The following is a 14150-nucleotide window of genomic DNA, read 5'->3' on the forward strand; positions in this document are numbered from 1 at the left end:
TATCTAGTTGGTATTTTTGGCATCTTTTAACAAGTGCTAGACTTCGAAGCTTTGGTGTGAGTTGCTTCAGGAAGTTGTGAAAAGCTCATAATTCATGTTAAAACTAAAACTGTAGCTAAATGGCTCAGGATAATTTATTACCCCAAAACTTTGATAGAGAAAGAAGCAATTCAAGGCACAAAACACTGAAGAGCAATAAAGATTAGTGAAGTTATTGATACATGTTTCTTTGGCTTGTCTAGCAGTTCTGTTTACTAGAAACATGCGTTAGGAACTTACTTTTTTTAAAAAAACATTCATTTGAACATAGTTGACAATGTTAAGTTACTTTCACGTGTACAATAAGGTGATTCAATTTCTCTATAATTATGTGATGATCACAAGTGTTACTACCATCTGTCACCATACAATGCTATTACAGCATCATTGACTGTATTCCCTATGCTGTGCTTTCTGTTCCCTTGACTTATTCATTTCATAACTAGAAACTCCTTTATATAGGAATTCTGTTTACCTTTCTGTTCTTCTATTCTTGATAAGCTGTAAGTCATGAACATTTCATTCAGCACACCCATTTATTTGTATAAAATCAAACAGCTACAAATTTTCCTTTTCCCTAAAATAAAAGTGCAGAATGGCAGACTGCACACATCACTTCCTGCTTGAATTTTATAGGGAGGCAATCATTATTCCATATTTTTCAATATTACTAGAGCATAAGGGGAACAAAAGATTGTTTTGTAGATGATTTTTAGAGTGTATACAAAAAGGCATATAATGAACATGTGAAAAAGAAAAATACTTAGTATTTTCAAACTTTTCTATTTATCCAGCCTAAATTTCACATTCCATCTTTATTAATACTGCTTTTCTTTTTCCTTCCAACATATTTGCCCTATAAAATTCCAGTCCTAGTTATATCCAATTTTTCAGCTATTCTATGGCAGCACTCAGGCATCCAAATGCCTTTTTTCTAGCCACATTTATGTAATACATTAAGTAGATTAACATTAAATGGATTCTCAATGCTGTTTCAAAATTCTACTACGACTTCTAATAACTGACTTTCCCATCCCCTTGAGCAGTTTTTTCACACTTTATTTTTCCCTCTGCTCAAACTTCTTTAACTTCTTTTCCTCCTCACCTGGAGCTGCTATCCATGCTTCTTATTTCAACTAAGAAAATAATAATCTTTTTTCTCTTACACTCCAATTCCAATCCCTGTCAGGACAACATACACCAGACTCCAATCGCTATCATAAATTACCTTTTACCTACTACTTCATTCAAACCATCATCATATTTTGCCTATAACCTAATAGTTTTTCATGCTTCCTCTCTCATGCCCTACATAGTCATTCTTATCACACCAGCCAGAATCATCCTTTTAAATATTAGCCAGATTGTGTCCTCTGCTTAAAATACTTCACTGGCTTATCTTATAATAAAACATTAAATACTTATCATAACCCCAAGTATCTCTCCTATCTCACTGTCTACCACTCTTCTTTCATACTCTCCTTCAGAAGAATCCTCCTTCAAAGTCTTTCAGGGCTTTTCTCTGAACTTGTTTCTGCTTGTTGCATTATTCTTTCACCACATAAGAGCATGGCTCACTCTATCACTTCCTTTAGGCTTCTGCCCAAATGGTACTGTATCAGAAGCTTTCCCTTTAGCCCACAAAAAATGACACCAGCTCCATCACCCTTTACTTCTTTTCCTTGTTTTTAATTCTTAGCACTACGCCCATATTGCAGTATTATAATAATAGCATTTTTTTAATAGTCCGCCTCTCGCCCAACAGACTATACTTTCATAAGAGCAAGAATTTTGTTTTGTTCATTGTGAGATTCTCCAGGTTTAGAATGAGACTTGATACAAGTAAAAGTTCAGTAACTATTTGCTGAGTGAATAAATTTCCAAACATACCTTGTTAGAAGGTTTGAATTCTTGAATCTTTACTTCAGAAAGAATATTCAAGAGGGCATCTGCTGATAAGTCCTGTTTTTTTAAAGAGTTATTTTGTGAACATTATTTTTTAAAATTCTGAATTCTAAAGCTAAAAAATCCTAAAGAGATCCTTTATCATACTAAATTTGAATAATTTATCATCTGACTATTTAGACCATATCCATTTGTGACATTCACCTTTATTCTATAGAAATACCATTCATATAAAGGCTGGGAGGCAGGGGTGGTGTGTGCAAAAAATTCCTTATTACTCAATGAACTTGAAATCTTAGTTCTTTCCATAAATTTTTAAAAAGATAGTTTTAGGACTGGTTGTATCAGACTGAGTGCTCCGTGATCAGGGACTATCTCGTCATTGTTTTATAAAGTTCCCCACACAAAGTTATATTTGATAAATACGGACTCAATAAATGAAATATGTAAGTAAATGGAATTCATACCTTCGGAAGTAGAAAAATATTTAAATGGTTCAAGATGAACTAAGATGAATTTATTAAGGCTATCAGATCTATATCCATTTTTAAGAAGCTGCTTAGGAAAAACTGAGACATACTGCTTTTGAGGTCACCTACATTCTTATCACAGAATTGCCACTCTTTTTTTAGAAAAAGAATACCAGACTGAATGGCACTATTTTAACCAGACATTTATGGTATATTTTACCATTAACTCCAAAAAGGATTAATTTACACCAGGCATTTTTATCTGGATCCAAAATAGCCAGTGTTAATTATGGCTCTAGTTCGTATTTGCCCATTTAGCCTACCTAAAAGTATAGCAATTTATTTGGTTCTATTTTGCATCTGTGAAGAAAAAAATCACTAATGCAGATCTGCCTTTCAATTAAAACTATATTAGATGCTTTAGATAATAGTCAATAAAGATGTCTAAAGAAATAGGTAGGGTAAAGGTTAAGAAATCTCAACATGTGATAGTACAGCAAAACAAAAAGTTGACGTTAAAGAATGATTCTTGTAACATAAAAACATATTTTGATGATGCAATTAGCTGGCAAGTCATCAAGTTTTTACCTGGTTTTGTATCAGTTCCTAGAGCCTGAAGGTTATCTTACCTCTTCTGTAAATGGAATGCAATAGACTGCAGCATATAGTTTTGCAGCATTCAGAAGAAAACTGAAGTGCCTTTTGAAATTAAAAATAAGGCAAAGTGTGAATGCACAGTTTCAAAGATGCTTAATTCACCAAAACTATAGCTTTTGAAATGCTGAAGAAAAATAATCACAGAATTTTCGTTACAGGAATATTTAAAAGTTAGGCAATGAACTTCTGGTCTAGACGAAAGAATTACAGAACCTTTAAGAAACATTAAATGTTCATCCTTCTAAGTAGTAATATTCAGAAGATGATCATGATTACTTTGGGGAGAGGAGTGGCAAAAAGTAGAAAAATTAGACTAGTGAAAGAAAATTCATTTTAACTCATAAAAAATTAGAAATTTGGTTTATTTATTTATTTTTTAATTTATTTATTTTATGATAGTTACAGAGAGAGAGAGAGAGAGAGGCAGAGACACAGGCAGAGGGAGAAGCAGGCTCCATGCACCGGGAGCCTGACGTGGGATTCGATCCAGGGTCTCCCGGATCGTGCCCTGGGCCAAAGGCAGGCGCCAAACCGCTGCGCCACCCAGGGATCCCTAGAAATTTGGTTTAAAAGAACATATATTAGGTTCAAACTAAACAAATGAGTTTGTTTAAAAACACAAGGGAAGTTTTAAAGGAAAAGTAGTCAGGATAAGGGGACTGGAAGCCTAACATAGGCATCAGATGAGAAAACTAAATTAGAATTATTTGTTGAAAGCAAGGTTAACAAATTAAGTGTTTAATTGAAATACATACATATAAATATGGGTGTTTGTGCATGTGTGTATAAATGTCTATCTAATATAGATATGGTATACAGGTATTCATTCAAACTCAACTATTTTGAAAATTAATTTGAGATAATTTAGGGAGATAGTAGTAATCATTTTTCCTTCTGTATCACTAAAGGTCCTTAAATACTGGCTCTACTTAACAGGAAAACATTTGTTGTTATTTTATGTTTTTTTCTTATGGATAAAGTCAAAGAGGTAATACTTTGCTTTCACTTAAGCTAAAAATAATGAAGTTATTTTACTATCTAAATAAACAGATTCACATATATGTGAAGGACTGTGGCTGGCTTTGCTGGACAGACTAATATGCTAAATAACTCTTAGATGAAGAGGGATGCAATAATTTAACATTTACAGAGCCTGAGGTTTTTACCCTATAAACAAATACATAGTTAAGAAATTTACAACAAAGGATGCATACAAAACTAGATACAAATACTTACAAAGGTTCATTTAAATCAAATTTTATTGGAGAGGGGGGCCTCTTTGGTGACTGCCAAAACAAACCTAACAGAATATACAGATATTATTTTCATTATAGACACTTAGAAATAAATTATATTAAATGTTCTTCACAAGACTTGGTCACACTTACTGCCATCTTTTAATCTTGTGTCTAGAGGAAAACAGTGAAGAAGCTGAAGAGCCTAAAGAAAAATATTTTAAAAAATCACTATTCAATATTATCTGAGGTAAAAAAAAAAAAAATGCACAAGAAGGTATACACTGAAGCCTCCAGCTACCCTTATATTCCCTTTCTCCATTTTCCCTGTCACTGCCCCTCATACCTGTAATAACCTCTATTGTTATTTTCTATCAACATATAGTTTTTTTTTTTGCATCTACAGCAAACATAAATATACATTACTTAATCACTTTTAATACAAATGGTGACTTATTTTATATAACATTCTGCTCCTTTCAAAGAGCTAATCCTTAAAACAAAAATGAAACCAGTAAAAATATACAGTATTTTGTATTTTGAAATGATAAATGATGTTTGAGATTTGCTTCAAAACCATCTGAGGAGAGTATGTTGGGAGGGTATATGGATAAAACAAGATTATCTACAAGTTGGTAAATGTTCAACCTGGGTGACAGATTTGTGAAAATTACATGGGGGTTCATTATGCTATTTTTTCCCACCTTCTATGGTTAAAATTTTCCATAATAAAAAAGCTTTTAAAAAAAGGTATAAAAGGTAAGAGGACTAAAGAGAGTACTTTGGATTTTGAAACAAGGAGTCATTGATAATTATGGTAAAAATAATTTGAACAGCAGTGGAGAAAGAAGACATATCTATTGGATGAGGAAGTAGCAATAGCAAGTATAAGATCACTCTTCTAAGCAGCAGAGACCAGAAGGAAGTGAAAAGCAAGGATAAGTGAAATCAAAAGACTTTTTAAAAAAGAAAAACTTACTTATATTCTGATAGGTAACAGCCTAAAGAGAGGGAGAGACTCAAGAGAGTGCAGGACACATTCTAGCAATTTTAAGTAATGGGAGAATAACAGCTAATATTTAGTGAGCACTTACAGGCTAGGTTCTGCTCAAAGTGCTTTATATGTAATTCACTCATTTGATGCTCACACTAGCTATGAATTACACGCCAATTTATTATCCCCATTTTACAAACGAGGAAACAGACCAAAACAGACATAAAATACGATTTTGGGTATCGGTGGGCAAGGCAAAATTCAACAAAATTTCTGACAGTATCTCTATTTTCTCAGTTTCTTGCTTTATTCTGAATAAACTTTTAGACTACTAGTGAAATGTATTCCTTATTCTCTAAAGGGAACCTCTACCTGAAACCCAATTTGCACATAGAAAAGATAAGGATCAAGTAAATGTATTTCTGATGGAAATCAGAATGGATGGAATATAAGTGTATTCTTTTAACATTCAAAGAGAAACTAGCTATGTGCCTTGTGCTTCTTTTCACTTAATTTACTACTTATTTCTGAAAAGATTCTCGAATGAAAGAGATGTTTGGTCCAGTGAAACTAATTTGGTAGCAATTAAATGAGCAATTAATATGTTATAATGCATACTTACCTTATGGTTAAAGTATTTTTCAAACTTTAACCTTGCTAACTCTACACACTGGGACCAATTTCTAGGTCTTCTGCTAAGTAACTTAATAACTTGAAAACAGCCTTCTAAACTGTGTCCAGTTTGTATCTTCTAGAATGAAGGGAAAAAAAACAAAATAAATACATTTCCAATTAAACACACAATACCCATCACTCACCCGTATCATTACTGGGAAGTATTTTTTTTTAAAGATTTTGTATTTAATTATCTTGAAGAAAGAGAGCAAGAGAACACGAGAGACAGAGAGAGGGCACAAGCTAGGGGGAGAAGCAGAGGGAGAGGGAGAAGCAGACTCCCCACTGAGCAGGCAGCCTGATGTGGGGGTTGATCCCAGGACCCCAAGATCATGATCTTGGCCAAAGGCCGAGATGTAACCAACTGAGCTACCCAGGCGCTCCTATTCCCGGAAAGTATTAGCCAAAGTTTGAAGTGCCAGCTCATGTGACCTATAACTATAATTTTAGTATTTTTACCATGAGCTCCCTTCCATGTCCCTGCCTTTTTCTTCTTCCTATTTCTTTTTGGAGGGAGAATGGAAAAGGACAGCACATGAAATTTCAGCTGTAATTTCTTTCTTTTCTTTCTTTTTTTTTTTTTTTTAAAGATTTTACTTATTTATTCATGAGAGACACACAGAGAGAGAGAGGCAGAGACACAGGCAGAGGGAAAGGAGGCTCCATGCAAGAAGCCCAATGTGGGACTCGATCCGGGGACTGCAAGATCACATCCTGAGCTAAAGGCAGACGCTCAACCACTGAGCCACCCAGGCGTCCCTCAACTGTAATTTCTTATCTGACAAGTTATCCTCATGTCTAGCTAGCTGCTAAGTTGTTGGTATTACATATGTACTTAATATAATAGTGCTTATAAATAACACTTTATTTAAACTAAAAAGTTGGCCTGTTTAATATAGGAATAAGGAAAAGTAAGAAAATATCTTTAAAGTTGCCCTCATCATGAAGACTATTAAGTCTGAGAGATTACTGTCCACTCATGAAATTTTCATTAGAACTCACCTCAGTTTTTTTCCAAAGAGTTTAACAAGTTATTTTATTATTTGTAGCTGTCAATATTATTACATCTTTCTTAGGTTGAATCTCATGAACTCCTGTTCATACAAACTTAAAAAACGGGGTTATTTGTGACTTGCTAATTTCAAGATTCCTCATGTACTTACTATGTATAATAATGATGCTATAATCTTTCTTTAAAGAGGTGAAATAAACTATAGGCAATTTGCAAGTAAGATTACACTGAGACAGTGTTGAGATTATATTAAAATGTATTGATTTTTACCTGTAGCACCTCTTCTGCAGATGGATAGGTTTGCCAAAATTTGTTAAACAATGCAGGCTTGTGGGAAAAAGAACTTTCAAACTATAAAGGAAAAAAAAGTTACATATAGAAGTCTGTTTTAAAATTGGAAACGTCTTTTCTACTTCAAATAAAAATTTCTTAAAATAAAGATCTTTATTACCTTATCTCTTGCCCACTGTATAGTATGTTCAATAGCAGCTGGAAAGGATTTTAGAGTACAAAATGGTATTTCCTCTTCTGGGGGATCCCGCTGATTTATAAAACATGACAATAGATGGTTAAGAAAATTAAAAAAAAAGAAAAAAAAGAAAGTCAATGGCAATTTTTCATTGATTGAATTTACTTGAATGTTTTAAGACCATTAAAAAATGGTTTTGAGTGTTTTATGACCATTTTAAAAAAGGAAATAATAAATGAATCCAATATTTTTAAATCCTCTTTCTCTTAGGCAAGTAAGAGGGAAAAATGGATTTTTTTTGACACTTACTCATTTGTTAATAGCAATGTCACAAAAAAACATGAATTTTATTACAACTTATTACCTGTGCACTTATTTGGTACCATGTGGTACTTATGGCAGGTTCTCACATATAATTAATTTTTTCTACAAGAGTCAAGGTGACATTGAAAACTACAACATTCCCTACTTTGAAAAGTAATTCAAGAATTCTCCAAAATGGTGCTCAGCATACCATGAGTTTCTTTCTCCAAGGAGAAAAAAATTTAGGAGCAGGGATCATATGTCCTTGATGCTTCATACAGTTTCTTAAAGAAGTGTGTTTTATTTTTATTTTTTTTAAAGATTTTATTTATTTATTCATAGAGACACAGACAGAGAGAGAGAAGCAGAGACACAGGCAGAGGGAGAAGCAGGCTCCATGCAGAGAGCCTGACGTGGGACTCGATCCAGGGTCTCCAGGATCACGCCCTGGGCTGCAGGAGGCGCTAAACCACTGCGCCACCGGGGCTGCCCAAGAAGTGTGTTTTAAATAAACAACATATCAAAAAGAATGAAATCTTGACATTGCAATGACATGGATGGAGCTGGAGAGCATTATGCTAAGAGAAATAGATCAGGCAGAGAAAGATATATACCATGTGATTCCACTTTTATGTGGAACTTAAGAAACAAAACAAATGGGAAAGGAGAAATGAGAGAGACAAAGCACGAAACAGACTCTTAATTACAGAGAACAAACTGATGGTTACCAGGCGGAGGCAGATGTGGGGATAGGTTAGATAGGTGATGGGGATCAAGCAGTGCACTTGTGATGAACAACAGGGTGGTGTATGGAAGTGCTGAATCACTATATTGTACACCTGAAACTAACTATATGTTAGCTAACTGGAATTTAATAAAAACTAAAAAATAAATAAAAAAAAATAAAAAAATTACAAAATTAAATTAAAAAAATTTAAACCATTAAAAATAACTTTCAAAAAAGAAAGAAAAAAGAAATGGTAAATGTCTATCCTGTCTCATGTAAAAAAAATACCATTAAAAAGACCCTTTTTCTATTACATTTGGCTTAGGCGTATTTTCTTTTTTTTTTTAAGATTTTATTTGTTTATTCATGAGAGACACAGACAGAGAGGCAGAGATATAGGCAGAGGGAGAAGCGGGCTCCTAGGGAGCCCGAAGTGGGTCTTGATCCTAGGACCCCAGGATCATGCCCTGAGCTGAAGGCAGATGCTCAACCACTAAGCCACCGAGGTGCCCCAGGTTTATTGGTTTAATCAATCTAAAATGACTCACTTTATCTCTTCTTAGAGATTTCTATTTTTTTTTTTTTTTTTTATTTATGATAGGAACACAGTGAGAGAGAGAGAGGCAGAGACACAGGCAGAGGGAGAAGCAGGCTCCATGCACCGGGAGCCTGATGTGGGATTCGATCCCGGATCTCCAGGATCGCGCCCCGGGCAAAAGGCAGGCGCCAAACCGCTGCGCCACCCAGGGATCCCTCTTCTTAGAGATTTCTATTTCAGTTTGTTTATGTGAAATACCATAAAATATTTTATAAACCAAAGAGGGAAGCCAGAAGAGAATTCTATTTTTTCTAAATATAAAGTCAGAGAATATAGTAAGAGGCTTGGGAAAAATGTGGTAGAATAACACAAACAAGGAACTTTTAGAATTTTAACAGCATTCTCTATTTTGAAAATCTTCCAATATGACTTCAACATATGATTTTCTCTAATTTCCTTCAAATTAAACTTAGAATTTTGTCTACTATAATGTTCTTACTATATAAACTTTGGATTTCATGAGAACGGGAAAACATTTTATAAATATTTAACAATTTTACTAAAGCAAACATTAACTATGAAATAAAGTGATATTTACACTTGTAAAAAAAATTCTTTCCATTTTACAACTTGGGTTTATCTTTTTTAAAATCATAAAGCCTACAAATGTTTCCCAGGCCAGTGTTTTTCAACTTTGGGAGTATATCAAAATCACTTGCAGAGGTTAAAAAAAAGTGACATCTATATGCTTTACATATATAGATGGCTTGGTTTCCTCCCATGGAACAACTGAGTCTTCAATAAGATTTGGATGGGTCACCAGTTCAAAGGTTGTTAGAAAACCAATCAAGCACCTCTGAGAAATAAACAGTAAAGACAAAATGAGATTGCAAAACACCAGAAACAAAATTTTGATGATTTAAAAATTAAGTTCAGTTCTCTTTAAAAAAATGCATATGCATATATGCATGGAAATTACTGACAGATTAACAGACAGATTAGGAAAGCTAAATCAAATCTGCTGACTAATGAAGAGAAAAAAATGAGATATAAAAATTATGAGATATAAAGAAGATAAACATTTACTTCAAAAACTCAGTTCACTTACATGACTATTATAGGATTCAGTTAAATGAGGAACAATAACTTCAGTGTGTCCCTTAGTGCCCATTGTTCCAGAATCTAACAGGGGTCGTAGATTTGCTAAGCAACGGCTATTTGAAAAGATAACAGGTAACAAACATGTAAGTGAGCAATAACAATGTAAGCAGAGGACATCTCACCACCTTCTGTTAATCATTCCACACACTGATCACTTCTGGATATAGTATCTCAGGAAACAGATACATTACCACCAAATAATGCATTTATCATTTCTGTCCCGCTCCTCCCACAAATTTTGTTGCCCAACCTAGTAATTTTTGTCTGTTTCTTCTTCTTTGACTACTACTAAATTTTGGGCTTCAACTTTCTTTTACTCTAGGTTAACTCTTAACTAATGTACTGCGTCCCTTCTTCTCTTGCTTCCTGTTTCTTCTTTGGTTATTTCCTGACTACAAATTCTGTTCTACTGTATCTTCTCAATGTTATTTTTCTCCCAAACATTAATCTTCTTCCTTAATATGTTCAATACCTATATTCTACACATGTTAATTTCTTAAAGTTTTTATTCTTCCTCTGCCCAAGATTACCAACTTTCCACTACACTCTCCACTGGTAAATTTTCTTCTGTTAAAAATCTGTTCTCTAACCCTAACATTAGAGAGTCATATAAAGAGGTAAGGAAAATTATGTAAGGTGTACACATTATAGTCACTCATTCATCTACTTATTTAACAATATTTCCTGAATGACATATGTTGGGCACTGAGGATACAGTGATGGGAAAATAAATGGTCCCTGAATAAGTGATTTAGTGAAGAAACAAATACCAATTAGTGTATCAATAAAAATAAGCACTATGACAGAAAAAACAGGGCGCTGTGAAAGATTACCATAGCAGAATCTACAGAACTTAGTGGTTGAATAAAGTCTGTTTAAATAAAGACATTCGGGATGCAACGGAAAGATTGGGAAAAAACAAAAACAAAAACAAAAACTAAAGTAGGTAGATTTGGAGACAAGATTGTTAAAACAAGATAAACAATTTCCTAATCTGAAGGAGAGTATGTACAAGTCTTTGAGGTGAAAAAGTGTTGGATGCCTTATAAAAAACTGAAAGAAGCAATGTGTGGCCAGAATGACGGAGGCAGCAAAGATAGGTAAATTTTAAGCTAAAGTGGTAGCAGATGGCAGACACTCCATGAAAAACATTTAGGCCATGTTAAAGATTTTGAATTTTATCTTAGGTATAATGGAAAATCATAAAAAGGATTTGACAGAAATACAAAGAATGATCAGAAAATTGGGTAACTTTTTAATAAATAGGTGTGGAAAAAAGTGAAAACAAAAGAAAAAATTTTTATGAGCCTGCATTTCAAGAACATACCTGTCTACATATCTCCTGGCTTCCACATTATCTAATGCTGTAATAATTATATCTTGTTTAGTATAGAACTCGTCATTGTAAATAGCCTCAGTGGCTGGACATACTTTGTTCAAGTGTGCATCTATCTTTAATTGAGGATTTATTTTCAGGGTTGCATCCGCAGCAGTATAGCTTTTAGGTTTCTAAACAAATAACAAATAAAAACAGAAGAAATAAGTGTTAAACAGAAAAACTAGGCCGTGAGTGAACTTACCACATTTTTTATATGAGAGTAATGAGGCCAGCTTTCATTTTCATTTGTGGAAATTACATTCATTGTAGTCACATTACATTTAATAATCCAGATTAGTCTGAATAATTAATACATTATTAATGGAAATCTAAACAGCCTCTATCTTAACTACTATGTGCTTTAGAGTTCTTAAAATATCAATTATTAATAGTGTTTTTCCTAGTATTAAGGTCTGAACTTGGTAAGTGCCTAGGAAAAAATAAGAACATGTTCAGTAAAATATTAGAAATCATAACTGCAGAAGAGGTATGGGAAGTTAACACTTTGGTACTGAAATCTTACAAAAATATTAGCATTTCTAGATGGAAATATTTTAAAAATTATTATATATGTTTGTTTTATGAGTTCTCCTGACATGTTTTTACCTCTTAATACTGTTAAGTACACAAATTGTAAACTCTGTTGGATCAGAGTAAAATTAAAACAAACAAGCAAAAAACAGGCTTTAAAAGTTTTTCTGTAAGTAAAATGCAGAGTGAATGAATTGTGTGACATATATATTTTGGTTCCTGACAGATGCTGTTAATTCTTTTGTATTTTGGATTGGTGAGGCAATTATGCCACCTACTTTAGTTACTTTTCTGTTAATGACATTCCTTAGTTTACCAAGATTATCGATGCACTGTTGAGCAATAAAGTGTAAAAACATTTCTAAAGTAAAAGCAAGTATGTTTGACTAAAATCCTTTTCTTAAGTATTTTGATCTCTATAAAAGACTGAAACCCAGCATGATTTTACAATAAAGAGGATGTTTAATGGTCAAGCAAGATCAAAGAGCAAAAAATTCTAAGTGCCAAACTTCACTTATTGTGTAATAAAGACTCCCTTCCAAAATGTGTCAAATGTGTGATCCATTAAAGTTTAAAAGTCTCTGCATCCTTAGTTTCTTTTTTTTTGCTTACATCCTTAGTTTCTAAGATTAAATATGCAGACACACCTTCATTATAAAATGGAAAAAAATACTGCCCATGATTCACAACTTAGATTTTAAATCCAAATTCAATGCAAAAAAAGTTTTTACATCAGAAAATAATTTTATATTTGTCCCAAATGTCATTCCCCATGTTTGATAATGTAAGAGATTCTAATAAAATAAAAACACATTATACTTGTTCAAGTACCATATTTATAAAAAGGAAACTCTCTTCTTCTTTTTGGTGTAGCACAACAGATGACTTAAATTTGAAACAGAGTAGCAACAAACCTGTATGTGGTGAGGACGGAATAGGAACTGTCTATTCAAGTTGGATTTTTCTATCAAGTCAGGATCTGTAACTGTAACCTAATGTGAAGAAAAGAATAAAGCTGAAATTGTGTAAGAGAAAAAAAATTTAAATCTATTTTGCTTTGCTCAGAAAGGCTAAAACAATTCCAAGTTATTCTGAATTATCTTAGCTGTACAAGTAATTAGAATAAAACATCCCAATGGTTACCAATATTAATTTCTTTTGGTACCAATATTAATATTTTTATATTATGTTTAACTACAATTAATGTTTAGCCTAGGAACATGTCAAACAAAACAGCTGAAACTGATGACAGTTCCTGTTTGAAACTTTTTTCTAATTATTCATAACAAAAATAAGAGACTAAATACCACATTTTAGAAACATGTGATGGGGATCCCTGGGTGGCGCAGCGGTATGGCGCCTGCCTTTGGCCCAGGGCGCGATCCTGGAGACCCGGGATCGCATCCCACGTCGGGCTCCCGGTGCATGGAGCCTGCTTCTCCCTCTGCCTGTGTCTCTGCCTCTTTCTCTATCTCTCTGTGACTATCATAAATAAATAAAAATTAAAAAAAAAATTTAAAAAAAAAAAAAAAGAAACATGTGATGGATTAACTATAGAGAAGTTAGCTCTTCTTTCTAAACATTTATTTTCAATTGCAACAATCAATGGAAAGAATATCTGCATGTTTCAATTTGAAAGGAACTCTTGCTAAAACAGAGGTCTACAAACTACAGTGCAGGCAGCCTGCCTGTTTTTGTAAATAAATTTTGTTGGAACACTGTCATGCCATTTGTTTTAAGTACTGTCTATGGCTGTTTTCATGTCGTAATGGCAGAGCTGACTTGGGGCAGAGATCCTTGGTTTACAAGCCTAAAATAGTTGGAATCTGTTTAAGAAAAAGTTTGCAGATATTCTAAGGGATGCAAGATCAAAATAAACAGACCCAAGATAATCTGAAAAGTATTCATAATGCATTTGTCACTTATGTTAGTATTTTTACAAGATCTGACTAGATCTTGATTATTTGAAACTTATTTTTCTTATTTTTTTTTTTTTAAAGATTTTATTTATCTATTCATGAGAGAACAGAGAGGCAGACATAGGTGGAGGGAGAAG

The 14150-nt window shown here is 33.3% G+C and overlaps 1 protein-coding gene across 1 annotated transcript in view; it reads right to left on the bottom strand.

Moving 5' to 3' along the window:
• Positions 1 to 14150, bottom strand: part of UBA6 (ubiquitin like modifier activating enzyme 6) — an 85419-nt gene that overhangs the window by 10534 nt on the left and 60735 nt on the right. The window contains exons 18-27 of the mRNA XM_041724605.1: positions 13009 to 13086; positions 11513 to 11694; positions 10133 to 10238; positions 7439 to 7528; positions 7258 to 7338; positions 5923 to 6051; positions 4460 to 4511; positions 4308 to 4371; positions 3044 to 3113; positions 1930 to 2001 (exon numbers count right to left, since the gene is read on the bottom strand). Of these exons, the coding sequence (XP_041580539.1) occupies positions 1930 to 2001; positions 3044 to 3113; positions 4308 to 4371; positions 4460 to 4511; positions 5923 to 6051; positions 7258 to 7338; positions 7439 to 7528; positions 10133 to 10238; positions 11513 to 11694; positions 13009 to 13086 (924 nt within the window). The remainder of the gene's footprint in view (positions 1 to 1929; positions 2002 to 3043; positions 3114 to 4307; positions 4372 to 4459; positions 4512 to 5922; positions 6052 to 7257; positions 7339 to 7438; positions 7529 to 10132; positions 10239 to 11512; positions 11695 to 13008; positions 13087 to 14150) is intronic.

This window comes from Vulpes lagopus, chromosome 12 (genome assembly GCF_018345385.1).
Source record: "Vulpes lagopus strain Blue_001 chromosome 12, ASM1834538v1, whole genome shotgun sequence".
Lineage (NCBI taxonomy): Eukaryota > Metazoa > Chordata > Mammalia > Carnivora > Canidae > Vulpes > Vulpes lagopus.